This window comes from Mus caroli, unplaced genomic scaffold, assembly GCF_978045245.1.
Source record: "Mus caroli unplaced genomic scaffold, Mus_caroli_1 scaffold_15, whole genome shotgun sequence".
In the NCBI taxonomy this organism is placed as follows: Eukaryota; Metazoa; Chordata; class Mammalia; order Rodentia; family Muridae; genus Mus; species Mus caroli.
Genome location: NW_028227270.1, coordinates 47,671,122 through 47,698,725, shown reverse-complemented (window position 1 = coordinate 47,698,725; position 27,604 = coordinate 47,671,122). Strand labels below are relative to the sequence as shown.

At 48.5% G+C, this 27,604-nt stretch overlaps 1 protein-coding gene across 4 annotated transcripts in view; it reads left to right on the top strand.

The window, feature by feature from the left end:
- The window catches only part of Slc12a7 (solute carrier family 12 member 7), an 83,556-nt gene that overhangs the window by 6,915 nt on the left and 49,037 nt on the right, over positions 1-27,604 (top strand). For 2 of the 4 annotated variants that reach the window (XM_021181013.3, XM_029468667.2), the window contains exon 1: positions 24,001-24,189. The exons of the other annotated variants lie outside the window; for them this stretch is intronic. In XM_021181013.3, coding sequence (XP_021036672.1) covers positions 24,066-24,189 — 124 coding nt within the window. In that variant the 5' untranslated portion in view covers positions 24,001-24,065. Of the gene's footprint in view, positions 1-24,000; positions 24,190-27,604 lie in introns of those variants that run through there. 4 annotated transcript variants of the gene reach the window in all.

Here is a 27,604-nt window from a genome sequence, read left to right as displayed (position 1 = left end):
TTAGAAAAGCAGTATGTGCGCTTAACCACTGAGCCATCTCCAGAATGAGCAGAGAACTACACTATATGATTCACTACATAGACTTCCAATACATCAAAGATAGCTTACCTGCCTGCCTGCCTTCGAACACAGGGGGTGTGTGTGTGTGTGTGTGTGTGTGTGTGATAAAATATGCAAGGGTGGGATGTGGATGTGTCATGTGTGTTTGTACACACACACACACACACACACACACACACACCTGGGAAGTGGAAAGAAGATGTAAACAGGAAGTAGAGGTCTGAGAAAACCACATCTTCCAGGTCCTCCCCTCCTGGAGGTGAGAGCACCTGATGCTGGCTCCTTTCAAGGAAGTAGGAGGGGCATCGATCTGATTAAATCAATTTACACCAAGGCAGCTGTTCTCAGAGGAGCCCTTTATCATCTAAATTACTCTCAGCAAGGTGTTCTTTGAACAGATATTTTTGTCTTAGGATCTTCCTGTTCCAAATTACATCCTATTACCAGTAACTGTGGCCCTTGTAGGGGCCAAGGGTGGGATTGAGATGTCGGGTATGACATGTGAGTTCATGTACACACACACACACACACACCCTGTGATTGCAGACAGGCAGGCTATCTTTGGTGTATTGGAAGTCCTATCTAGTGTATCAGAAATTATTTTCTGCTCAGAAATTCTTTTATTTGCCTTGTGCTTTCTTTCTAATTTTAAAGGCAAATCATTATACCTTAGCGTACAGTCCCCCTACCTGTAATCTGAGCATTCAGGAGGCTGAGGCAATCACCCTGGGATTCATAGTGAGTTTCAAGATGACACACTGTCTATTACATGCCATAGAATGAGACACTGTCTATTATAATCAATAAAGACAAAACAACAACGACAAAAACTAATTGTAAACCCAGGCAAACAGAATTTAAGAAAGCACGTGGCTGGGCATAGCGGTCCATGCCTTTAATCTCATTACCCAGGAGGTAGAGGCAGAAGGCTAGTGAGCTCCAGCCTGGTTTACAGAGTGAAACTGTCTTAGACAAACCATGAAGGGAAATATGACTGGGGATACTGGCGGTGTAACCACTCATCCTTGTGATGCAAAGAAAGGCCCAGCCTCAGTTTCCCTCTCTAAGCTGCCATAACTCAGAATTCTCAGACACTAAAGTAGATGAAGCCAGCTTTCCATGTAAGCCTTGAAGTGATGGGGCTTTTGAGTGGCTTATGACCTTGTATCCAGCACATGGAGCTACATGGGGTGGGGCTTATTAGTACTGTAAAGTGGTGAGCCTTCTGCCTTGGACTTGAGCCTCATCCTGGAAGGAGACAAGAGTTGTGAGTAGGCTTGTCTCCTCAGGTGTTTCTAACCAGTCATACCTATGTGCACTGTATTGTGCAGTCAGTGTTGTGACTGAACAAGTTGGTCCACTGTTGTGATGTGATGAAATTGGCATCAAGCGGGCTGTGAATGGGACATTCGGGTGCTGACTGTTTGCTCCTTGGTTGCTTTGTGTACATCACTATCTCCTCTGAGATTCCTGGGAGCCCCAACTGGAGGCCTGTGAATCTGCAAGCAAGAACCAGATGGTGAGTGTACCCTCAGTAAGCCATTATGTGTCTGTTCCTTCAGACAGACAGACAGACAGACCCCTTGCAAAGCAAATGCCAATGGGGCAGCGTTAGCATCTCATTTCCATTCTGGTGTGTCAATTCCTGCACTGTGAGGAACACTCAGAGCTTGTGCTGATGAACAGTGGTGGGTGAGGAAGGCTTGTATGCTCAGAATTTTGTCTATGGGATGTCTGCAGAGGGGCTCTCTTCACTGAAGTCATTTCTGTGTCAGGGGCCTCAGTGGTAGCCTGCTGTAGACTCGGGTACTCGACAGCCCCTGGTAGATGCCAGTGTGTTGAGATGCCTATCTAGAAAATCTCCATTTGAGTTCTTTCCTGGCTCCGGGTTTCAGCTTGAGAACATGTTAGGTGAGCCTATACAAGCCAGGGTATAGGGCCTCCTTGCCTGTTGGCACGTGAAGGAGCAGGTGAGGAAGACCTTCTGAGCTGGGATTTTGCTGTACTGCTATACTGGGTTTGCTGGATAGACTGACAGAAATCTGTGGTGTGCTGAGACCAAGCAGTGACAGGCACCCAAAGGTGAATGCGGGGTTGTCTGGGGCTGCCACACCACCTGGAGCTAAGGAGCCAATAAAGAGCCCTGGGTGTGCAAACAAGACTGCAAGGTTAGGGGATCCCGCAGAAAATGAATATAAACCATACCTTCTGCTATGGACTGATATGTGTAGGCTAAAGCCCTCGCCTCCAAGTGAATATCCAGAATAGAGTCATTACAGAGAAAATCAGAGCTAAAGGAGATTGTAAGGAGGCCCTGCAGTGATAGAACTGTGTGTGACCTTACCAGAAGAGAGGGACCAGGGACTCTCACAGGGAATAAGTGAGGACACAGAGTATTGGGGCTATCAGGAAACTCAGGGACACCAGCCCTTCTCAGCTTCTCTGGGAAATGCCCTGAAGTCATGGCTCTTGTACCCATGCCCCGTTTAGCTCCCCAAAATCAGTCTCTCATTGTGGTCCACTAGGAGATCACTATAAGCCTGCATGGCCAGCAGCCCTGACTGTGCCTCCCAGGCCAGGTGTTTGTCAGTTGCTTACCAGGGAGTCCCCTGAAGCCACCTCTCAGGCTCTGCTGCACCCCCTCTGCTGGCCACCTGTGCCCTCCCTGGGGCCCTACGCTCCTAGAGCCTCTGATGCCTCCATCTCGTTGCTTGGCAACTACAGCTTTCTTGTCCCTCTGGGCTAGACAGCTCAGGGCTGGGACAGCCCTTGTTCCTGGGCTAACCAATGCCCCTGGTTGTGCGGGGGGCCTTCATCTCTCTGTTTACAGAACAATGCTCCCTAAAGGGGCTCAGGGGAAAGCAGAGTAAAGTGAGCAGGAAGTACCAGCAGCTTGAAGTTAAAACATTGCCCACCACCTCCTGCAGTTCACCTGTGTCCATCAAGCCTGGGGGGCAATGGAGGGGGGAGTAGGGATCAGGACACAGATGCTCCTGGTGTGCAGAAACTTACAATGAACCAAGAACCTTGGAGACTTGATGTCCTTCTTTACCTGGGATAAGTTAGCTAAGGGCTGGACCTGCACTGGTATGGGCCAGGTAGGGGTTGCGAATCCTGCGGGCTTGGGTCTTCTCCAGCTTCAGGACAAGATAAACCTATGTCTTCCCAGGAACAGGTCCCTGTCACACTGGCTTACAGGCAGGCATGCCCAGGACATAATCTTTGTACCTGTCCAACCCAGCAGAACTCTGCAACTCCCCGTACTTGTGAATCCAGCCTGGGCTGTGGGATGCTGGTCCCCAGCCACCTGCCACTAAACATAGCATTTCACAAGCGGCTCCAGAGAATAGGATGGCTCCCGTGGGAGGCTCTAACAGATGCAGAGGTAATGTGGCTCCCTGGTCAACATGTGCTGGGTATTCTGAGCAATGGCAGAGCTCAGCTGGTGTAGCTCAGCTCCTTGCCTCCTGTGTGCTGTGGTTTGAGGATGCTCTGGATGGGGAGTGCAGGCAGGACATATGCTGAACATTCTGGCATATCCTGTGACCAATAGGGTTCCCAACAGGTCTCACTCACAATGACTCATTTTTCTGAGATAACCTGGAAGGAGACAGGGTGTAGAAGTATAGTATAGCCAGCCCCCCCACCCCCAGTGGGTCAACCGAGATTCTTTCCATCACTCAGAGGACATACAACTGAGTTGACTTCTGACAAGTAGCACTAAAGGTCATTCTGACCCCTTTCCTTAGGCATACATGTTCCTGGGACCATTGGCCAGCCAGTTGTTCAGGGGACTCTGTGTGGCACTGTTACTGCATTGTGGTTCCATTCTCAGAGGAAACAAGTCTTACAATATAGACTTACCGAGTCCCAAGTGGTAAAGGCTATCTCTTCATAGTCCTGGTCTCTGCCAGCTATGCCTTTGTTAGGACATACTGAGCCACAGTGACTGGGAGTGATCCATGTCCCTTGGGAACTGCCTTTCCATTCAGGTGTGGTGTGGCCACTATGTCACTAGCCAGCATCCCTGTTAGGGAAGCCCTTCCAAGCACCATCAAAGGCCAAGAGATGCCATCTCCAGAGGTGGGGGGTAGCCTGAATTATAGGACCAGAGAGTCTCCCACGGGGGACCTGCTGCTGCTCAAGGTGATCTACAGCCTTTGACTAAGGTGATCCCCTCATATTTGTCACCTTTGTCAAAGGTGATCTCCTCATATTTGGCGAGACCCTGAGCAAGTCTCAAGTGGTCAGAACTACAAAAGGATCACCTGTATGAAGCCATCCACTTGTGCTTATAGAAGCCCCTGTGTTATCAGGGTAAAGGTCCAGGCTGCCAGCTGCTCAAATGAATGTCCTAGGGGAGCTGAGCATTGGTAAGGAGTCAGATTTTAGGAAGGGTGGCAGTCCTGAGAAGGCAGTAGCTTCCTCAAGGCTCAGTCTTGGCCAACTCAGAGCTACAAAAGGCTTTCAGGGAGGGAAAGAAGTCTCAGGGAGACTGTGGGTAGGGAGGTTACTGCTGCTGAGCAGTCGTCAAGGTGTGTCTGATTCTTCTGCTCGGGAATGCACCTAGACTCAGACCTCCTGGAGCCAGATCCTGCCTCTCTCTTTTTACACCAATCCCTTCAAGAACTGAATATAAAATGGAAGGGGGCTTACTGAGGTCATTAGAGGTTCTGGGATCTGAATCTAAAGAAAGCCAATATGCTGTGAAGGATCCAGGACATAAAAGGCGAAGAGAAGCATGACAGACATGTAGAAAATTGCCAGGGACAACCTTGTCCTGGTTGCTTGTCCTGCAGCAGGGTGGCCCATGTTGTAGGGAGGTACTCGTCTGGGACAAGTTTTATGGGGTGCTCCTGCTCTGGGGAATTTGCATACCTGTTGCCCCTGCCTCATAGAGCCATCTTAGCACCCCCATCAGTTCTTCTGTCACTCCGTGCTCCCCCAGATATGGCTGTTCTGTATGCCCAGCTCAGGCTGAACAATACATCTAGTCTCCATGGAGACTGAGCATCTAAGCCCTGACCCACCAAGGTGGTACCCTCATTCTCTAGGACGGTCATGGGGGCTCTATATGAGACATTCCCAGGAGGGTTAAGCATGGTATCCTAGCCCAAGTGGACAGCAGTGTGGGATGGAGAGGATAACCCATGGAGCCCTCCCCATCCCCAAGTGTGGACCTAAGCCAGAAATTCAGTGACCAGGGCAGGGCAGCTAAGCGGGTACTCAGTGGGCAGGCCATCTGCTCAAGGGGAATAGAGGTGGGCACCCAGGTGGGTCATTATTCCCATTGGTCCATCACAGTCTCACTGTTCTGCCTCATGGGACACCTCTGTAACCTTACCTCAAGGATATCATCAACATCTGCAAAGCCAGATTTCCCTGAGGTGACAGAAGCCCTCAATGGAACTGTGGAGGATGAAATGTCCCCCTCAAGTCCCTGCCTGAATCAGCCTAACCCTAACCCCTAACCTTAACCCTAACCTTAACCCCTAACCCCTAACCCTAACCCTAACCCTAACCCTAACTCTAACCCTGAATTCTATGTTCAGCTAATGTTAGCATCCTGCACTTTGCTCATGTTTGGTAAGAGCTTAACCTGGAAGATCAGCTGTGGTTTTAAACCCAAGTTCAGGTAAATGGATTTAGCACCCTGGTGGTAACATCAGGTACTGTACTGCAACCGGAGCACAGAGCTGCAAAGGACTTGGGGTCAGGCCAGTAAACCAGAGGGGACACAGCCCAGCAGAGATGCAGATGTGATATAGGCAGCAGGGCCTTGCCTTATCTTTGCCAGAGGGAATGGTTTTATATATTTTTAAAAGATTTATTTATTTTATGTTTGTGAGTACACCATCACTGTCTTCAGACACACCAGAAGAGGGCGTGAGATTCCCATTACAGATGGTTGTAAGACACCATGTGGTGGCTGGTTGCTGGGAATCAAACTCAGAACCTCTGGAAGATGAGTCAGTGCTCTTAACTGCTGAGCCATCTCTCCAGCCCCTCCTAACCTTAGCAGAGAGGAGTCTGTGTCAGCCCCTCCATTCATTCATATACTGTTCCTAACCCTAAAGCTTCAGTCTGAAGAGGTGGGACCTTGGGAAGCCAGATAGGGTTAGGGTTTAATTGCTGTGACGAGATACCATGGCCAAGGCAACTTTTATTTTGTTTTTTTTGTTTGTTTGTTTGTTTGTTTTGTTTTGTTTTTTTTCGAGACAGGGTTTCTCTGTGTAGCCCAGGCTGTCCTGGAACTCACTCTATAGACCAGGCTGGCCTTGAACCAGAAATCCACATGCCTCTGCCTCTTGAGTGCTGGGATTAAAGGCGTGCACCACCACTTCCCAACCCAAGGCAACTTTTATAAAGGAAAACATTTAATTGGAACTGGCTTATGATTTTAGAGGTTTAGTCGATTATTGTCATGGCAGAAAGCAGGGCAGCATCCAGGCAGACATGGTGCTGGAGGAGCTGAGAGTTTTATGTCTTAATTAGAAGGAAGCCGGGAGAAGACTGTCTGTTCTGCAGACAACCAGGAGGAGGATCCCTTGCACACTGGGTGGAGCTTGAGCATAGGACATCAAAGCCCATCCACATAGTGGCACACATCCTCCACCAAGACCACACCTACTTCAACATTGCCACACCTTATAATAGTGACACTTCCTGGGCCAAGCATATTCAAACCACCACAGGGGGTCAGGCAGGAAAATGAAGCTGTTGGGTCTTCCCCAGATGAGTGACAAGCTTTAGCAATTACTTCTGTGAGCCAGGAGGCTGGCTATCAGCAGACACTTTGATCCTGACCTTCCAGGACTATAAGAAATGTGTGCCCTTCATGAGTTATAGAGTCTAGGGTACCTTGCAGCTTAAAGAGGCTAAGACTCAAGGCCATATGGCATGTTCTTTTCTTGGAAGTTTACTTGAAGACTATGACAGCTATTTTGGGTTGTCAACTTGGCTACATCCAGAGTTAACTAAAACCCAAGCAGTGAGTAAAACTGCGAGGGACTTTTCTTAATTAAATCATCTGAAGTGGGAAGACCCAACTTAAATCTGGGCCATACCTTTTGCTGGCAGCCTTTATCAAGGATGTGAAAAAAGAAAGTGCTCCCTCTTTGCCTGTTTGCCCTTGCTCTTCAAAGTTCATTCCTTCACTGGGATTAGAACCTACTCTTTTGGGATTCTAGAATATATTGAAGACCATCTGAAATATCCAGCCTTGTGGATTGAACTACTGAATTCTAGGCCTTTCTCTTGATAGAAAGGCCATTAGACTAGCTGGACCACAGCCTGCTATGCTCTATATAGAGAATGTGTGTATATATATATATATATATATATATACACACACACACACACACATATATATAATACATATATATGTATATATACATATATAATATATGTATACATACATATGATAAATCTACTTATACACATACACACAGCATACACACACACACAAAGCTTTGACTAATACAAAGACAGGATGTTTGAGTTTAGTTCATTGTGCAGCTTCACTCTATGCAGGCTGATGGGATAGCCGGATATTTTCCCTAATTATCTGGGCAGGGTCCATTTTGGTGGGCAGAGGAGCTAGTGCTGATGAATCCCCTGGGGAGCAATTCCTGGTTGGGTGTGTAGGGGTCACTTGGCTGGAAAGGGACTCCTTGGTTAGCAGATTTCCTATATGTTCATGTATCCTGTGTGTAATGATCTCTAGGAAGGATCAGCATGGTCTGCAGCCTTGGGAGTCAGAGCTGTGTCCTTGGGAGGCAGAGGCACCTTCTAGTGAGGACTCCTCCCCTAGCCGCTGGGACGGGAGGGACTGCTGAGGAGGTCACTGACCAGGTGTGGGCACAGGTGTCTGAGGATCGTAGACCTTGAGCAAGGACAGCTGTGGGCTATGGAAGGATGCCTGAAGCTCAGAGTTGCCCAAGTCCCACAGGGCCTCCTCCTGCCATTTGTTGCCTGACAGATCCTAAAAAGAAGTCCCTTCCTGAGTGAGGATCTGGCTTTCGTCCGTCCGTCCGTCCGTTTCCCTGGAGTTCTTGCAGGATCTCTTGGCCCCTGGGAAAGCCAGGGCCCCTCCTCCACCTTCCACCGTCCCTAACCAAGCAGAAGATGAAGCAAAGCAGCCTCACTCTGCTGCTCTGCCCAGCAGGTGTCCTCACAGCTCAAAAGCTGCTGCCCAGGTGCTGAGGCAGGAAGCGGAGAGGGATCTTCCTGGTCGGGTTTCATGACTCACAGGCACAATCAAATGCCCTGGAGATACTGGAAGGTTCTGGATTGCCACCTCAATGGAATAGCCCGAAAGTTACTCATAGGTGAACTCTCAGGTCGACCAAACAAAAGCAGTTTTAGGATTTGTTTGTGGCAAGGTCTCACATAGCCTAGGCTGGCTTTTAACTCCCTAGGTCCTCTGTGAGGCTGACCTTGAACTTCTGATCCTTTTATCCATCTCCCAAGTGCTAGGGTTAGTAGCGTGCACTACTACACCCAGTGCCAGTGTGAGTTCTGACCTACATCTAGAAATAAAGCCAAGTCGGTAACATCCAGACCTGCATGGCAGTTTACACTCTCCTGCTTAAGAAGGGGAAATTCAGGGGGCTGGAGAGTGGTTAAGAGCACCGACTGCTCTTCCGAAGGTCCGAAGTTCAAATCCCAGCAACCACATGGTGGCCCACAACCATCCGTAATGAGACCTGATGCCCTCTTCTGGTGCATCTGAAGACAGCTACAGTGTACTTAGATACAATAATAATAAATAAATCTTAAAAAAAAAAAAAAAAAGAAGGGGAAATTCAGAATGGGCCTCTGCTTCCTGCTGGTGCTGACGTGCTTTGTGCCTGACCCCAAACCCACAGCTTTGTTGCCAGGCATGGGTTGATGGCTTCAGGTTTGGGGACAATGGCAGAGCTGAGCTGCCTCTGACAACAACAGGAGTGGTTAATCACTAGTTTCTAACAGTGGGCAATGCAGAGCCCAGAGAGCTAGGCTTCTGAATGTAATCTCAGCCAGGGTCTTTTATTTCCTTCCTGTTTAATCATGTCCAGAAATTATATCCAGCAGAGTGGAACTGCAGCCTCCTTCCTGAAACAGTGGGTGGTTCCTGAGAGTTCTTGGGTTTATTTGTGTGACTGAAGCCCTGCCTAGAGCTGCCAGTCATTCTGGGCAGAGGTTGGCTGATGCCAGCCAGGCACCTGGCCCATGCTTTCCCATCTTCTAGGGATCCCACGAGGATGGAAAGAACAAGAAGGTGACCTCTTCTATCAGGGAAGCTCTGAAAGTGTCTCTGGTTAACCTGAGGCTGGAGTTTCGGGGCATATTCCTTGTAGTCCCGTGTGCCACCAGCCTTTGTTGGAGATCCATAAGATTCTGTCCTATAAGGAGGGGAAGAAGTGTCACTAATGCATCCTAGGCGTCTCTCAGAACTGAGGCAGCACTTCCTGCCACCCAGGCTGGCCTAAGAGGATGGATGAAGGAGCTAGCACCAATAGCAATTGTTAGCATTTTGTCTAGACTCTGCCCCACAAGTTACCTGGCAACAACCAGGTGTGCCCGACTCACCATAGAAGGGGCTGCTTGCCCCCTCCTCTCTCTTGCCTTCTTGCCCTCCCTCTGTCCTCATGTCCCTCTCCTCCTCTCGCCTCATTCCCCTCCCCCCTCCATGTGCTCATGGCCTGCCTCTATATTCTCTGTGCCTTTCTCTGTCTCCACTAACCTCTCAACTCCCTTCTCCATGTCCTGAATAAACTCTATTCTATACTATACCATCATGTGACTGGTCCCTCAGGGGAGAGGGATGCCTCAGCATGGGCCAGCAGAGGCACTCCCTTCCCCCACACCTGACTGCACATCCACCAAATGTATTCCTTCCCTCTTTATCCTTTTATAAAACACAACAGTCGTGACTGCAGAAGGCACCTTGCGGGAAGGCATAACTGTGCTCCAGGAACAGCAAGCCCTGGGTGCCGGTTGTTCTCAGGACTTGCAAGGGTGCAGTCTTCACAGAAAAGTGCCATGTGTGGCCATCAGATTTACAATCTCCAGATCCTACCCAAGCTGTGCAGGAGCGCCAGGGGTTTGCAGGCCATAAGGAGAGTAAGCCAGAGCAGGTGATGGGATTTAGCCGTGCCTTGGAGAAAGAGAAGGTGTGGCAGCTGAAGCCACAATGCATGACAAGGATGGGAAAGCAGCCAGGGCGACTCTGAGGCTCCCTTGAGTGTCTGTGCAAGCACGTTTGCAGTTGTGCCCAGTCTAGAACAAGCCCGAGGGGAGGAAGCAAGGCTGTGCTCTTCGTGCATCTGAATCTGGTACTGTGGGAAGAACCTGGGTTGCCTCAGGTGGATTTTAGTCAGGGTGTCTGTGCCCTCTTCCCAGGGACATTTAATGAGGCTCCCTTATATGACATTTAAATAAGGACCAGGTCTAAGTGCACAGTTCTTCTTTTTTTTTTTTTCTTAAAGATTTATTTACTTATTTTATGTATGTTTTCAGAGACACCAGAAGAGGGTGTTGGATCCCCATTACAGATGGTTGTGAGCCACCATGTGGTTGCTGGGAATTGAACTCAGGACCCCTGGAAGAGCAGTCAGTGCTCTTAACCGCCAAGCCATCTAACCAGCTCTAACTGTAGAGCTCTGTAGGCTGTAGAACTTGGTTTCAACTCGGGGCCACAGCTCAGCCTGTTTTCTCCAAAGACTTTCGCTATGGAAGACGTCCACCCCAAGCTACCCTTCCTAGCTGCTTGAGGGGCACATTGCTACTCACACAGGATGGCATATTTATACATGGTGTACATACTTCACAGACACGTGCCAGGGGTCACACGGATGTGTCACACCACACTGGAGTTCTCAGCCTGTCAGATTCTTGAGAGTCAATGCAGTTCTGAATTTTTTTTTTTGGTTTTTCGAGACAGGGTTTCTCTGTGTAGCCCTGGCTGTCCTGGCACTCACTTTGTAGACCAGGCTGGCCTCGAACTCAGAAATCCGCCTGCCTCTGCCTCCCGAGTGCTGGGATTAAAGGCGTGCGCCACCACGCCCGGCTCTGAATTTTTTAAAATTAGTTTTAAGAACTAATATTCTTAAGGAAATAACTAGATGTACTGAGTGAAGGACCTCTAGCCAGCCTGAGCATGGCAAACCACTCTGGCAGGCCTCGCCCTTCTCCCTGATTACCTCTGCCTTGCTAAAAAACCATTAGATTACATTCCTAAAGCTAGCCTTGGCCACTTCCTCCTCCTGAGGCTGACAACCAAGGTCCAGGAATCAAAGTGTTGAAATCCAGCTATCAAAAGCCCCCTTTGGCTCATCTAATTAACATGCCCAATTAAAATTAAACACCTCATTTTAACAGGGGGTTTCCTATTTTATATTTATAAACTGCCACTAACCAATGGGCCACCTCTGTCACCTCTCTACCAAAGGCAGTCCTTTAACTCCCTCCAGGACAAATACCCCTTCCCTTCTCCCTTGTTCCCTTCTCCTTCATCCTCTATCTCCTGTGTTTGTCTCTTATTCCCTGCCCACTCTCCCTCTGGGGCAATTAAATCTCCTTTGTGCTGAGAACTGTGGACTTGGGGGCTCCTGAGCCTATACTGTCCCTACAGTTGAGTGTTGTAGTATTGTTATTGGAGTAGAGAGAGTCAGAACCTGGTCCCTGGCTGCTCTTGCATTCCAGGCTCAGTCTCCTGTCCTTAACAGGCCAATTAAATGAACAAGGAATAGTGAGAAGCAGAAAAAGATGTATCTGTATGGCCACCCTTGGAAGAGGAACAAAGAGATGCAGTAGGCTCTCCTGACCCAGTCTCTCTGAGGAACCAATGAGAGGTTGAGGTGGAACTAGAAGCCAGGATATCTGTGTGACTAAGAGTCCTGGTCTGAGGGTTGGTCTACCTATCTCATTGTCTGAGCTCCAGTCTGCCCTGCAAGGTGGTCTGTGGAGTTGTCACAAGTGTTAGACATCTCTTTCCTGGAAATAAGCTTTCCTTCTGGGTAGCACTAGGCTTCACGCAGCTTTTTCCTTCTCCCAGCATGAGATTCCTGAGAAAAATTCCAACTTCTTGGGGGTCTGTAGTTTCAGTAGTTTGATAGCCACAGGGAGGGGCACGGATGTCTCAAATATCTTTATTTCTGCCAGGATGGTAAATGTTGTTGCTGGATTTGTCTCCACTCAAAAGTCAATATTCAAGAAATGTGAGCTGGAAGGGAAATCAGATTTATTCAAGGTCTTTACTCAAGGCCCTTAGAATAAGAATGAGGGCCTCTCCTTCTCAAGGTTCTGCCTGAAGGTACTTGGGGATTTTACAGAGTGGGAAGGAAGAGCACAGGACAATGGTCTGGAAGGCTGTGTGCTGCATAGAGTCTTTGTCACCTCTGGTAGGTTCTTCTTGTGTCCCCCTTCGGAACCTTCAGATCTTTTTCCATGAGGGTGCCAGGCATGGAATTAGTGCCCACAGCATCACCTCATCTCAACTAAACTTTTGCAGAGGTGCTGGTTCCCATCACGGTCTGTTCCTCTGGGGTCAGCTGGTTTCCGTGCTGGAACGCACTGCGGTTGTGTAGCCCAGTGAAGTGAGCGCTGCTATGTGGAGTAGGAAGGCACCTGGGATTGGATTTCCACATGGCTCTCTGGAAACACAGTGTAACCCCCCCTAGATTGTCTTTGTAATCACTGCTAGATCCACAAGGAGGAAACTCCTCTACCCCCACCCTGGGGAAACAGATAGGGTTCAATTTCAGTTGGGACTCCTTCAAGACATCAGGTCCTTGGAATGCATTGCTTAAATCCTCAAGGCTTTAACAATTTTCTTGTGGTCTTTCTGTGGCTGACTTTCTGCCCGTTCCTTTGTGAACAAAGGTCACATTGCTTTTTGTTCCCATGCTAGTGGAGGTGAGTAGCCTCAGTGGAAGGGGGTAGCATGGTGGAGTGAGATGTGTGCTTGTACCAGCTTGTACAGTCTTGTCTTAATCTTAATCTCTGATTTTTTTTCCCTGCCCAGTGTTTTTTATCAGTTACCAAGCCCAGTGTTTTGAAATCTCTAGCTTCTCACAGCAAATTGTCCACTCTTTATTCTCTTGGGTCTACAGCTCCTCCAGTGAATGCCAGGGCTGTTTTCTTTTGCCTCCTTTGGGATTGAACAAGTAGTATCTGTTTGTTGCAGTCCTAGGGATTGGACCCTAGGCATGTGCTAGGAAATTGTTCTACCACAGAACTGTATTCCTCGCACAGAAGAGTGAATTTTTAGAAGTAGGAATCACATTCTTAGTATGTGGCCCTAGCTTTTGTTGAGACAGCTGCCGGCGACTTGCTCAGAAAGCTTGTAATTAAGGCCATTTGCACCTGAGACATCTGTGCTCTTACCTCCAAGGCATCTCTGTTTTTGGAATCTGTTCCACACAGCTGCTATGTCTAGGAGGTAGCTTAGATTGATCTTCATGGCTGGCCCCTGTCTCATGGTCTTCATTTCTGGACTTTCTCAGGACCAGGCCTGTGCTTTTATGGTTCTGGAGATGCCTTGATTCTGCAGTTATCTTCAAGGAAACATTTGCCAAGTGGTCATGTAGGTTGTAGGCATCCTAGTCTCTTGGACCGACCCTTCCTTTTTTTTTTTTTTTTGTTTTTGTTTTTTGTTTTGTTTTGGGATTCTCTGTATAGCCCTGGCTGTCCTGGAACTCACTTTGTAGACCAGGCTGGCCTCGAACTCAGAAATCCACCTGCCAGCCGGGCGTGGTGGCGCACGCCTTTAATCCCAGCACTCGGGAGGCAGAGGCAGGCGGATTTCTGAGTTCGAGGCCAGCCTGGTCTACAAAGTGAGTGCCAGGACAGCCAGGGCTACACAGAGAAACCCTGTCTCGAAAAACCAAAAAAAAAAAAAAAGAAATCCACCTGCCTCTGCTTCCTGTGCTGGGATTAAAGGCGTGCACCACCATGCCCACCCCTGTTCTTTTTAAAATTAAGTTCAGAAGCTGGAGAGATGACTCAGTAGCTAAGAGCATTGACTGCTGTTCCAGAGGTCCTGAGTTCAATTCCCAGCAACCACATGGTGGCTTACAACCAACTGTAATGGAATCTGATGCCCTCTTCTGGTGTGTTTGAAGAGAGCGACAGTGTACTCACATACATAAAATAAGTAAATAAATCTTTAAAACAAACACAAACAAAACAAAAAGCACCTGTTGTTCTTGCAGAGGACTTGGGTTTAGTACCCAGCATCCACATGGTAGTTCACAACCATCTATAACTCCAATTCCATGAGATCTAAAGCTCTCTTCTGACCTCTGAGGATACTAGGTACATACACACACACGGTGCACAAACATGCATGCAAAGACAAAAACAAAAAACAGAAACCACAACAGAACAACGATAACAACAACAAAATATTAATTTCACTTACTTGATAACCTAGAACACAAAGTTAGAGACGGAGAGAGGGAGAAAGACAGAAACAGAGAAAAAGGGAGTAGGAGAGATACTGGTTTTTTAAGTCAGGGTGACATATCTATCTCCTCAAACATACACCACACCTATGGTAAAACATTCATAATCATAACAGGGTACAGTAGAACTACATGTACCTGTTAGCTGAACTAACCGCTACTTGGTGATCTCTCTCCCCCCTCCTTTTCTCTTCCCTCCCCTCTAAGTATTGAACTCACAGCCTCATGCATCTATATATGCAAGTGCTCTGAATACATCAGTCCTGACCCTGCTTCTCTCTCTCTCTCTCTCTATATATATATATATATATATATATATATATATATACATATACATACATATATATACATATATATATACACACACACACAACACACACATATATATAATTTGTATTTGTCTCTGGACTCGGCCATATCCTGGTATTGTACATCTATGGACTGTGCAATTTGTCTTGTAGAAAGGATCGAGCTTGCCTTGGGGGGAGGCTGACCTGGCATAGTGAGTTTAGAGTTGTGAGGGCCATGTGATGTTGCAGTCCTTCAATAGCAATCAAAGCTCATCCTCAAAATGTATTTTTAACTCATGCCCCGAGGAAATAGAAATTAATGACTTGCATTATTTACACAGAGAAGTTCACTCTTGATGGCAGCAATTTTTAACATTATGTTTGTCTAACTCTGTCATGGGACATAAGTCAAATATTTAAGGTTTGAACAGGGTGATTAAGCCAAGAGAGTTATCTAAGTCAGCAACTGCTAGGCAAACATATTTCTCCTTCTCTCTTCTTTTAATGAAATAGAAGAGAACTGGTTGTGGGGGAAAGGTAGATTTTAGTTTGGTCTTTAAAGCAAAATTCAAATTTTAAAATGTGAGAAGATGAAAAACTGAGTCAGTTTTTTTTTTTTTTTGGTTTTTCGAGACAGGGTTTCTCTGTGTAGCCTTGGCTGTCCTGGCACTCACTTTGTAGACCAGGCTGGCCTCAAACTCAGAAATCCGCCTGCCTCTGCCTCCCGAGTGCTGGGATTAAAGGCGTGTGCCACCACGCCCGGCTCTGAGTCAGTTTGGTAAGAATTTACCATCCTTAGCAATGTACATGCAGGTCCTCTGGCACACAGAGAAATGCTCAGAGGTTGAGTGTTCCTCAGCCTATTGGAAAGGGTCCACCTACAATGCCTCAGTCTCCATCTGCCCCGTGGTCTTACTGAACGGCTGTCCCTAAGGGTGTAAAACATGGCTGGAAGGTTTTACTCATCCATCTGGAAGTCCTTCTGGGATCCAACAGTGGACCCTCTGGATTTTTGAGGCGCTGGTATTATTTCCCAGCAGGGCTGCACTGCAGATGTCCAGCCCCAGGCTTCAAGGGCCTTGCATTGGTATTCAGGCCCCTCCAGTGGGCTGAGGGTCCTGCAGTAGTTTCTACTCTGCTTGCTGAGGTGTCTTTCGGTGGGTGCAGCAACAACATCCCCCAGGGTCTGCAAGACTGCCATCTCCACCTGCCTGCAACCAAAGAATGACCTTTGGCATAGACCTTTGTCACCTTGCCGACACTGGTTTAATAATAGGACAGAGATCATGGTGGGAGGTAGCCTGCTTATCTCTGGGCAGTGAGTGGCATCTGGTTACTAAAGGACTGTGCTGTATTCTGTCTGGCCAGTGCTGCACATGTTACAGAATATGCTTGGTTTAGGCAGGGCAGGAAGTCATCCCTTAGCCCCAGCAGACAGACCCCACCATGCTGTGTCTCGCTTTTCCCAGATAGGTTGTATGTGAATGTGTGCTTCTCTATAGGAAAGGAGTGGTGCATCCCTTAACCACTTTTATCCTGCTTCGGCATATACCCCAGGGACTGTGCTGTTCATTCCATATAGGGGAAACTTAAGAAAAATTATTCACAACAGTGAAGAGGTGGGAAGAACTCGAGTGCCCATCAGGTAAGCGAGACGTGGTCCATCCCATGATGCAATGTTACTGGCTCTGGAAAGGAAGGACACTGTGATACAAGCTGCATCATGGATGAGCCTCCAGGACATTGTGCTCAGTGAATCGAGCCAGTTCTGAAAGGACAGAAGTGTGACTTCAGTCACGTGGTGTCTCTAGAGTCACTGTTATCCTAGACCAGGAAGAATGGTGGGGTCAGGGGCTGGGGAGCTGCTGTTTCTTGGGGACAGAGCTGTAGTTTGAGAAGAGAAGGCGTTGGTATTGGTGATGCTGTAAAGCTGTGGGAAGCATTTCAGGCCAAAGGATGATGCTAACATTTATTCTATTGGTAGTTTTTCCTTTGCACTTAAACAGAATACATTATTTTAAAAAGGAAAAAAAAAATGGTGGTGCACGCATGTAATCCCAGCACTTGGGAGTCAGAAGCAGGAGGCTGAAGTAACTTCAGAGGTCTGCCTGGTCGACATATTGAGTGCCAGGCCAATGAGTGCTATTCATTGAGATTCTGACTCAAAATAAGCAAGCAAGCAAACAAACAAACAAATCCCCCCCCATGAAAACCCCCTCAAACTAGGAAATAGCAGCTAAATAACCAGATTAAATTTTTTCTTTCTTATTCATGAACATATTTGCATAGTATGGGGGTAGGGATATTCCATGGCATGCATGTAGAGGTCAGAGGGCAACTTTGTGGACTTCTCTCCTACCTTTGCTTGGGTTGGAGAATCAAACTCTGGCTTGAATAGCAAGTGCCTTTACCAACTCTAATTAGAAGTTTTTAACACCCACGAGGTGCCAGCAACCTGTGGACAGTGACCTGTGGCCAACTGTTGTTAGTGTGGCATGTGACAACTCAATGGCCACAGTTACTCTGCGAGGAGGGATTTTCAACTTGGATAGATGTCAGTCCTGATTCTGACACTGAATGGGTTCTTGAATCTTACCTCCAAAATCTCCTTGACCTTGACCAGTCCATAGAGGGAGGGGACTGGCTTGGTCAAAAGGTCAGTTTGGCCGGGCGTGGTGGCGCACGCCTTTAATCCCAGCACTCGGGAGGCAGAGGCAGGTGGATTTCTGAGTTCGAGGCCAGCCTGGTCTACAACGTGAGTGCCAGGACAGCCAGGGCTACACAGAGAAACCCTGTCTCGAAAAACCAAAAAAAAAAAAAAAAAAAAAAAAAAGGTCAGCTTGTCCTGATGTTCAGTCAAACTGGAAGGAGAATGGGTTAGTTGATGAAGCTTGAATGTAAGAAGTCTAGAGCATGTGGGAATGGGCACTATGTGGGAAGAGCTGGCTCTATCTCTGTAGACTGAGACAGAACTCCTACTGTGTGCACAGCCACAGCTGTGATGCTGTCTGGGAGCTGTGACTTAGGAGTGGACTGTTGGGCTGAGGAGGTTGGTATGGGACTCACCCTGACATTCATAAGCCACATTTATCTTCTAGGCATTCCACCACCTACACAAGTCACTGGATGCCAGCATGAGCATCTATTCTGAGGCCAGGATGGTGCACATAACCGCTTCTTCCCATCTTCCCATCAGAATCGTCTCAGTTCCTAAGGGCAGCTCAGGCACGTGTCCCATTGGGCAGGGCAGAGGCTTCCTGGCCCTTTCATCCATTCCAGGCTCCTAGAACTTGTTTTCTTGTCCTGACCCTGCCCTCCTTTTTGAGCAAGTGACTTGGCCACCGTGGAACTCAAAAAAAGGCATTATGTTATTACTGTGTCTATAGATGTTGTCTTCTTTTCCAGGGTTATTTGAGGCTATGAACAAAAAGGGCTTAGGATGTGTATTAGTCAGGGTTCTCTAGAGGAGCAGAACAAATATATGTATATATTACAGGCACACATACCACACACCCCAGCGTAATTAAAGAGCTTCAAGTGTTCCTGGGATCAATTCAATATTGGGCTGCTGTCCTGCTGAGAGAGAGAGAGAGAGAGAGAGAGAGATTGAGAGAGAGAGAGAGAGAGAGAGAGAGAGAGAGAGAGAAAGCACTGACCTTGAATTTAGGCCTCCTCCCTACCCAGTGTGGTTGTAAACACTGTGAGCTCTACCGCCACATTCACGTTCGGGCTGATAGGGAAGATAAGGCTGGGGCTCTTCCTGGCCTTGGTGCAGGCTGGCCACCTTGGGGCCAAATCTTTATCTAGGACTTCTACTTCTAGAAATTCATCCCTTGGGGCTTGGGGCCAGGCACCTTTGTCATGGACTGGGGGCCAGATGAGTTTTTCTTTTCTTTTCTTTTCTTTTCTTTTCTTTTCTTTTCTTTTCTTTTCTTTTCTTTTCTTTTCTTTCTTTCTTTCTTTGTCGGCTTTGTTATTTAACAAACTTTTGCTGGCTTGCCTCTTTCTGTTGACAAAAGGATAGGTCAGAAATACCCCTGTTCTCTCCTTGTCAAGTAAGTGTGGAACTTGCGGACTAGCAAGCAGTCACTTGGTGCGCTTGGGCAGGGTGCAGGGCCCTGGATTAGGTAGTTCTGAAATCTGTTACAAAAAAAAGCACAGACTTGGGCGTTGAGGTTAGAAACTGGAAGAATAGTTTTGTACTTTTTTTTTTCTTTAAAGATTTATTTATTTTATTTTATGTATATGAGTACACTGTAGCTGTACAGATGGTTGTGAGCCTTCATCTGGCTGTTGGGAATTGAATTTAGGACCTCTGCTCAATCCAGCCAACCCCACTCGCTCTGGCCCAAAGATTTATTTATTATTATAAATAAGTACATTGTAGCTGTCTTCAGACACACCAGAAGAGGGCGTCAGATCTCATGGATGGTTGTGAGCCACCATGTGGCTTCTGGGTCTGAGTTCAAACTCAGGACCTTCGGAAGAGCAGTCAGTGTTCTTACCCGCTGAGCCATCTCACCAGCCCAGTTCTATACTTTTTTTTTTTTTTTTCTGGTTTTTTCAGACAGGGTTTCTCTGTGTAGCCCTGGCTGTCCTGGAACTCACTTTGTAGACCAGGCTGGCCTTGAACTCAGAAATCCGCCTCCCTCTGCCTCCCGTGTGCTGGGATTAAAGGCTTGTGCCACCATGCCCAGCAGTTCTATGCTTTTTAAAGGCTGAATGGACTTCCATTTTCTTCCTGAGGGCAGCTCAAGCAGGGTGAGGCCCACTTCTACAGTCTGAATTCTGTGCATACAACCCCTGTTCCCGCCAGATCAGGTCAAATGACATGACCATCTCCTGCACTGGATGTGTCTTCCATATAGTCCTCAGGTCTGGGGTTTCCATTTCAAACCTCAGGTGGACCAAATTGCAAGCACCTCCTTTAGCCTTCAGCAAGGGCACGAGGGCAGCACCTATTAACCTGTGTGGCAATGGCTCCAATTTTCAAGACTGTGGATGCGCTGGGGAACTCTAACATTTCCATGATCTGAGCACTCAGTCCTCTGGTCACTGTTGAACTGGTGTTTCTGGATCATTGTTTTTTCTGGTCCCTGCTGTACAGTGTGTAGAGGTGGCTGCAGGTTATGCATGCCCCTGACAGCCTGGGAACTGGGTTTGCTACAACAGGGTGGAACTATGGCTTGGAGCAGTCTCTTACATGTGCCTACAGGTGCCTGCCCATGCGTGATGTCCCTGGTGGACTAGCTGATTAGTCTTTCCCGCTTTTCTATTGCTCTTTGTAGCATGCACCCGTGTACAGTGGCTATCATGTGCACTGGGCTCCCTTCTTCACCCATGCTACGGGGGAACAGAAATGTCCAGATTTTCATGGAGAATACTTTTTTTCCAGTTTATCCTGGGAGATGATTACATTTGGAGGTCACAAAGGGATGCTGAAGGCCAATCTGCACTTGGCAGCTGCTGCTGCTGACAAACACTGCAAGCTAGGTTTCTTTATCAGCCTCTGGAGGCCACATAAGGGATCTCTTGCCCAGCTGGGCTCCCATAGCTTGAGAACATCTGAGCAGCGAATTAGACATGGCAGTCACTACAGCTGAGTGGATGGCCCTGAGCTGATAGCAGTGATGAGCAGTGCAATCTGAGATGGTGACCAGACAGTGGCATTGAATGGCCATTTTGGGTGACACTCTGTGCATACCATTGGTCTAAGTGGACCATATTTTGGATGAAGAAAGAATAGCATTGTGGAGCTGGTTGCCTGGAGGCAGATGGACCTTACCAGAGCCCAAGGCTCCTGACCCTAGCTTACCCCTCACAGAACAGTACTAGATGGTCCCTTCCTGACCATTGCTGGAATAATGTGCATTGGGGAAGTCTATATGAAGCAGGCTATGGCCTTGGTCTATCTTGACAGTGGCCTCCCAAAGAAGCATTCAGCTTAGGCTAACCCTCAGATGCCAGGGCCTATGGTTGTGGGTGACGAAGCCTAGAGGCAACAGGAAGTTCCTTTGTGCCTATGACTATGTGCATCAAAGCCCTGGACCTTTAAAAGACAAGCAGTCACAGCTAGGAGTAGGCGTTGCTGGTGTGCCTTGGTTCCTTGAAGCTAACAGCTTGGGGTGGATAATAACATATAGGAGAGACACAGCTCTACCTGTACTGTACCGCTGGTCTCAGCAGTAGCTGAATATCAGTGCTTCATTAGGCCTAGATGGTGCCTTTGAGCAAGGGCAGACCTCTGAGGCCGGGGAAGAAGGTGACAAGAGAGCCAGGCCTTTGCATCTTATTTCTTGAGTGGCTTAAAAGCACTTCAAAGGGCTGGAGAGATGGCTCAGCAGTTAAGAGCATGGGCTGTTCCTCCAGAGGTCCTGAGTTCAATTCCCAGCAATCACATAGTGGCTCACAACCATTTGTAATGGGCTGTCTGAAGACAGCGACTGTGTACCCACATACATTAAATAAATAATTTTTTTTTTTTAAAAAAAGCTCTTCAGAGGTACTGGGGAGAGGGCCTGGTTGCAAGTGTTTTACTGAATCCTGTAACTCATGTAGTATTTGTAATCCTAGCACTACTGGGAGATGGTGGGTAGAGACAGGTGACTTCTTGGAAGCTCAGTGGCAGTTAGACTAGGTAGGCTCCGTGCCAAGAGTGCCAAACTATCTTGAACAAAAGGAAGAAGGTGCCTAAGGACCCATAGTGGAGGTTGTCACATGCATTATCCATGTGCTTACCTACAGCACAAGCCAGCACACACACACACACACACACACACATGCTCACACATCACACATGGAGAGGGAGGTAGGGAGGGGGCACAATGGACCAAAGGATGCACATCTCATTGCAGCTTGAGAAATTTTACAGTCTGGTGCTCATTGAATAACATGTTCTCAGAGTTTTCCAGTCTCTAACCTCTGCATGCATGGTCTCATGTCAAGAAAAATGTAGTTTCATAGGTTGAGTATTTATGTATCAGCTTTGGGGGTCCTGTCTGGAGCAGGTATAAAGTACAGTTTCATTCCGTGTTTTGTAATCCTTGAAGTCAGCAGAACATCCCTCACATGTGTAGGGAGGTGTGGTAGCTGATGTACTGTCTGTCCACTGGTTCTGTGTGAGCTACTTACTTTCTTTCAAGTTAAAATACCTGGTGCTACATTGGCCCTGAGGCTCTCCATACTGCGTTGATGGAAACCTTACATCTCTACTTTGTGGGGATTAAAACATTCCCATAGGCTACTCTTCCCTGTTCCATGGGCTCTTCCTTTAAGTCACCAAGCTCACAGGGCACCCCCTCCCCACTCAAGTTCCCAGTGTACCTGAGTGTATTGACAATAATCTTCCTTAGCTTCACTGGGTGCAGCGTTCAGTGTTGTCTGAGTTCCCAGCCTGTGGATATCATGCCATAGTAATAGACCTTGCTGGTGCTCAGTCAGCCAGAAGAAATGGGGCTGAGAGACAGGCACATTTGTCAAAAGGACTATAGCTGGGCATGTCTGTACATGTATGTAATCCCAGTACTTGGGAGGTAGAGGCAGGAGGATCAAGAATTCAGTCATCTTTGTCTCTATATCAAAATTTGAGGCCAACCTGGGCTATGAGACCCCGTCTTTAAAAACAATAGAGGGAGAGGGCAGGGAAAGGGACAGGGCTAAGTTTCAAGTGTTTGCCAGTCTGGAGGGTGTTCTGAGGAGGAGAAGGTGGTCACTATTTCCACCTAAGGTCCAGCTGAGCAGGGGAAACAGGTGATAGCCCTTCCCTCTTTGCTATGGATAGCTCCTGGAGGGAGGTGGGGTGACAGTATGATCTGAGCAAGCTGTACCCTATCCCCCATAGGAGCTGGAAACTGTATAAGAGGCCATTCCTGAGTGGCCCATGTTTCCCCCAAGCTCCTTCCTGGCAGAGGGCAGAAAGCCGGTACAGTTGGACTTTCATAGAAATGGCTTTTCTGAGTTGGTTTCGAAATATTTTATTCTCATCAGTAGGATATGCAAATCCCTTTAACTCCGGTATCCCAGCCTATCCCAGAGGTGTCACTGGTCCGGCAGCTGCCTTCCAGTCCGTGTCCCTGATTGAACTGGGCCAGGCCACCTGGCTGGCCCTGTTCCACAGGTTGTAAGGCAGCTCTAGACATAGTTTCTCATTGACCATCTAAAACAGTTTTGGTTGACTTGTTGCACCTGGGGGCTATGGCTTTTTGTAGGATGTGTTGGGTATGTATGATACCAGGGTCTCTGAAATCGTAGCGAACCCTCTCCTACTGAGCCTGCCCCTAACATTTTAGTTCCATTCTCTCTTGAAGAGTATTTGTTTCCAGTTTTTCACTAGTCTTTCATTGAAAATGCACAAGGTCCTGAAATTCCGGAAGATCTGTGACTTCCACCATGTGGTATTCTGGAACTCTTTGCTCAGATCTTCCTGTCACTACTACCCTCGGAATTTACCTGTCCTTGGAGCCAAAGGGAGGAACTGCCACCCTCCAAGTTTGGGCTGCAAGGGTTCCCCAGGTTGGATCGTGGAACACTCCTGCCAGCAGGTACAAAGAGCCTTGGGCTTGGCTGGCTAGGCCTGTCCCAGAGCCCAGTGACCTTCTTGGGTGGGATTACTTAACCCCAGGGTACACAGCTTCCCCTTATTAGCCATTACTCCCTGGGCTAGGTTAGCAGCCTGACCTGGTCAGGGCCTGGGCCCAGATCACCAGCGTTGGTGGGGATGAGGCGCTGCAAACTGAGAGAAAGGAGCCATGATCTGTGGGGTGGTGGGAGAAGAGCCCCACGAGAGTTTGGAGTGAGAATGGAAGAACTGAAGCTGTGGAAGTGGTGAATGAGCAGCTCTTGGAGGGCGGGAGGGCTCTGAGTCTGTGTTGTGAGTAGGAGTGGGAGGAGGACGCGGTCCTGCGGGGCGGAACTGGTGTCTCCTATGCTGAGGGAGGTCTGCATCAGTGGGCAGTTCATTCAGCGGTGGCCTCTAGAGGTTGGGTTTGTGCGTACCGAGTCCTTGAGGGTACAGGGCTCTGGCGGGACAACCCTGAGACTGTGGCTACAGGGGCGGAGTTTCAAGGGGCGGAGCCTCTAGTGGGCGTGGTCGTTCCGGAAGCCTCCCGACCCCACCCCGGACAAACTTTTCCCGAGCCGTGGGGGCGGGCAGGTGAGGTCACGTGGCGGGCAGGGCGGGCCGGGCGGACCCCGCCCCTACGCCGGAGTCCGGCGGCTGCTCTGGGGCAGCGTGTGGCTGCGAGGGACAGCAGAGTGTAACGGAGCCATGCCCACGAACTTTACGGTGGTGCCGGTGGAGGCGCGCGCCGACGGCGCCGGGGACGAAGCTGCTGAGCGCACGGAAGAACCTGAGTCTCCCGAGAGCGTGGATCCTACCTCCCCTACGCCGGGTGAGCTTGGCCGCACCTGCAACGGGACAAAGGCAGAGGCTGGGCCCTTCTGCTGCCGCTGGGCCGCTCTGACTCGTTGGTTGGCGGCGGCCCGCGCGGAGCGTAGCGGGGCGATGGGAAGGGGTCAGAAGGGCCAACTGGTATCTGCCTGGCTCGGAGGAGTGACCCGAGACTGGAGAGGATTCTTGGGCTGGTGGTTTGTTGGCCCTGTTCGTTCAGTCTCTTGAATTCAGTGCTCTGCTCCTTGCTTGAGGCGCCCGCTGCATATCTCCCTGTTGGCTTGACTCAGTCAGCCCTGGGGGCGCGGTTCCCACCTCTCTCCATGGCCTGACTGGAGCATCGAGGCTGGAGCACCGGAAACTACTTGGTTTGGCAACTCTGACGGGACTAGGGAGGAGTTGCAGAGCTACTGGAGGTACCTATGGAACGGGAAGGCCCAGGTGTCTAGGTGGTACCTGGGAGAGCTGGAGGTACAGACCCCTGGATGGGTGATCTCACTGACGGACAGCTTCCTCTGGGCAAGCTTTCTTTTTCTCCAGAATGGCCCAGTGTGGTCATCCGATAAATCTGACTGGGATCCCAGATCTGCCTCCACTGACCTTGGACCAGCCAAACTTCCCTTGGGATCTTAGAGGAAGGACGGAGGCCCGTGTAAGCCTGGGGAGGGGGCTGCGCACTCTGAGCGCGGGCTTCTCTTTGCTGCTCTTTGTTCCTTGGATCCGGAGCTCTCTGGCACTTTCACTTTCCACGGGGTGGGGATGGGCCTGGGAATCTCTCTCCATCCTACTTCTAATCACCCCCTCTGCTGATGGCAAGTCACCTTGAACTGACTGCTTCCTCCCTGTTCCAACTCTCTTCTAGACCTAGATCCTAATAGGCCCCACTCCAGCCGTTGAGGTGAGAGGACCCAGCACAGACCTACAGCTGCAGCTGGCCTTGCACCTACCCCAAGTTTTACATGGGAGTCTCGGGCTCGAGGTTCTGGGTCTGGAAGGAAAAGAGGGTGCAATTCTCAAGAGACAGATCTTTTATATGGCATCAGAGCTTTTGCTGCCCAGAATACAGGCAGTAGAAACTGCGCTTCCTCTAGTCCATACTTTTAGGAGCCTGCATTCACAGACTAGGAGTGCTGGCCCGGAAGTGGCCTAACCCAGGTTAGCAGCCTGCCTGTCTCACTCTGTGCCCCTCTCCATGAGATGCTGGACTGTCCAGCTTTCTCTGCACAGACAAAGCATTCTATATCTCAAGGGGCTGCTGCCTGGCTAAGCACATAAAATCAGTTGTAAGGTGGAGGCAGAATCTAGAAGTCCAAACTCAGTGTCCATCAGCCAGGGAACTGTGGAGGGTCAGCAGCATTAAGAGACCCCACCCCCACCCCCCAGAGTAGAGTCCCCAAAGCTCTTCCTGGTGCCCAGTGGCCTGAGGCAGACAATTCTACACATCTGCAGATGTCCTATATGATTAGTGTCTCAGGCAGAGGTAATTTTCCTTTTGATTCATTTCTTGTTCCCTACAGTATCAGGACTCTAAAGTAGTGCCTGACACCAGTCAGGGCTGAGGATTCAGCTTCTAGGAAGGGAAGAACTGTCTGGCTTCCTGAAATTTGCACTGTTAACCAGAGGACAAGCATGCACTTTTAATTCATTAGTTGTTTTGAGACAAGGTCTTATGCGGCCTTGAGTTCAATCTGTAGTTTGAAGATGGCCTTGAACTCCGGATGGGAGCCTCTACCAACTGCTTGTATTACAGTAATGTGTTGCCACACCCACTTTTGTTTGTTTTGTTTTTTAAATGTACTGCTGATCAGGATTGAACCTGGGCTTGGTACTTTGCTAGGCAAATCTTCTACCAACTGAGCCACATCCTGAGCATGTGTGTTTTAACGATCCTTTCACGCTCCAAGCTGAACTTGAGTAACTTGGCTGGGCTTATATAGAACTTGCATTTTGGTGCTCTGTATACTTAATATTTCTATAATGATAATTTTGGAAACTTCAGCCGCTGTACCATGACAGGGATGACTGCGTTGTAGTCACAAGTCTGCTGGGGTTTGCCCTGAACTCTTTCTTTTTTTTTTTTTTTTTAATTTTTAGTTATTATTTATTTATTTTTGTTTGTTTTCAATTTTTATTATTTTACTTATTTACATTCCAGTCATTGGTCTCCCACTCCACCTCTCAGTCCCCCCTCCCACAGTTCCTTATCCCATTCCTCTAACTCCTTGCCTCTGAGAGGGTACTCCTCTCCACTCCCCAGGCCATTCCCTTTCCTGAGGCCTCAAGTCTCTCGAAGATGAAGGCAGACCTCTGCTATATTTGTGCCAGAGGCCTCTGACTGGCCTGTGTATGCTCCTGGTTGGTGGCTCAGTCTCTAGGGGGTAAGTTGAGATTGCTGTTCTTCCTATGGGGTTGCTCTCCCCTTCAGCTTCTTCAATCTTTCCCCTAATTCAACCATAAGGGTCTCCGACTTCAGTTCAATGCTTGGGTTTAAGTATCTGCTTCTGTCTCAGTCAGCTGCTGGTTGGGCCTCTTTGGGGGACAGCCATGTCAGGCTCCCGTCTGTAAGCACATCATAGCATCAGTAATAGTGTCAGGCCTTAATGCCCCCTTATGAGATGGATCCCAAGTTGGGCTGCTCATTGGGCCGTCTTGTCCTCATTTCTTTTTTTTTTTTTAAGTTTTTTTTTTTTAAAGATTTATTTATTATTGTATATAAGTACACTGTAGCTGTCTTCAGACACCAGAAGAGGGTGACAGATCTTATTATAGATGGTTGTGAGCCACCATGTGGTTGCTGGGATTCGAACTCAGGACCTTCAGAAGAGCAGTCAGTGCTCTTAACCGCTGAGCCATCTCTCCAGCCCTTGTCCTCATTTCTAACAGGAGCGCCAGATACCAGCCAGGAGTAGGGAAGGGACCTCACACTTAGTTTTTTGGTGGGAAAGTCCTGTACAGGTAGGATGAAGGCTTTTCAAAGGTTGGCTGTGTGAATCTATACCATGTGTGTGGGCATCATTTGTGTGGACATGTTTGTGGGTATATGTGTGGGCAACAGGCCAGAGCCAACTTGCCTGGTCACAGGAGTCATCTTTGTACACTGCAGCCCTGTCTTGCCCCCTATTCAGATCCCTTGGTAGTTCTTGGAAGTACCATTTTTCTAGACATGTCTCCTGCGTGTTGCTTGTGATGGAGTGAGTTTGGAGACCTCATTAGGTCTACACAGATCCAGGCTGCAGTTGAACTGGACCCTCATAGGCTATCTAGCTTACACAGCCAGTGTCTTTGGAACCAGAATGTGGGTCTGGCATCGGACCCACATTCTGTCTAGTCTGCCTAGGGATTTCAAGCTGTGAACACATGGCTATAGGGAACCCATAGCCCGCTTGTGCCTGGTGCAGCTTCTATTCTACCAGGGA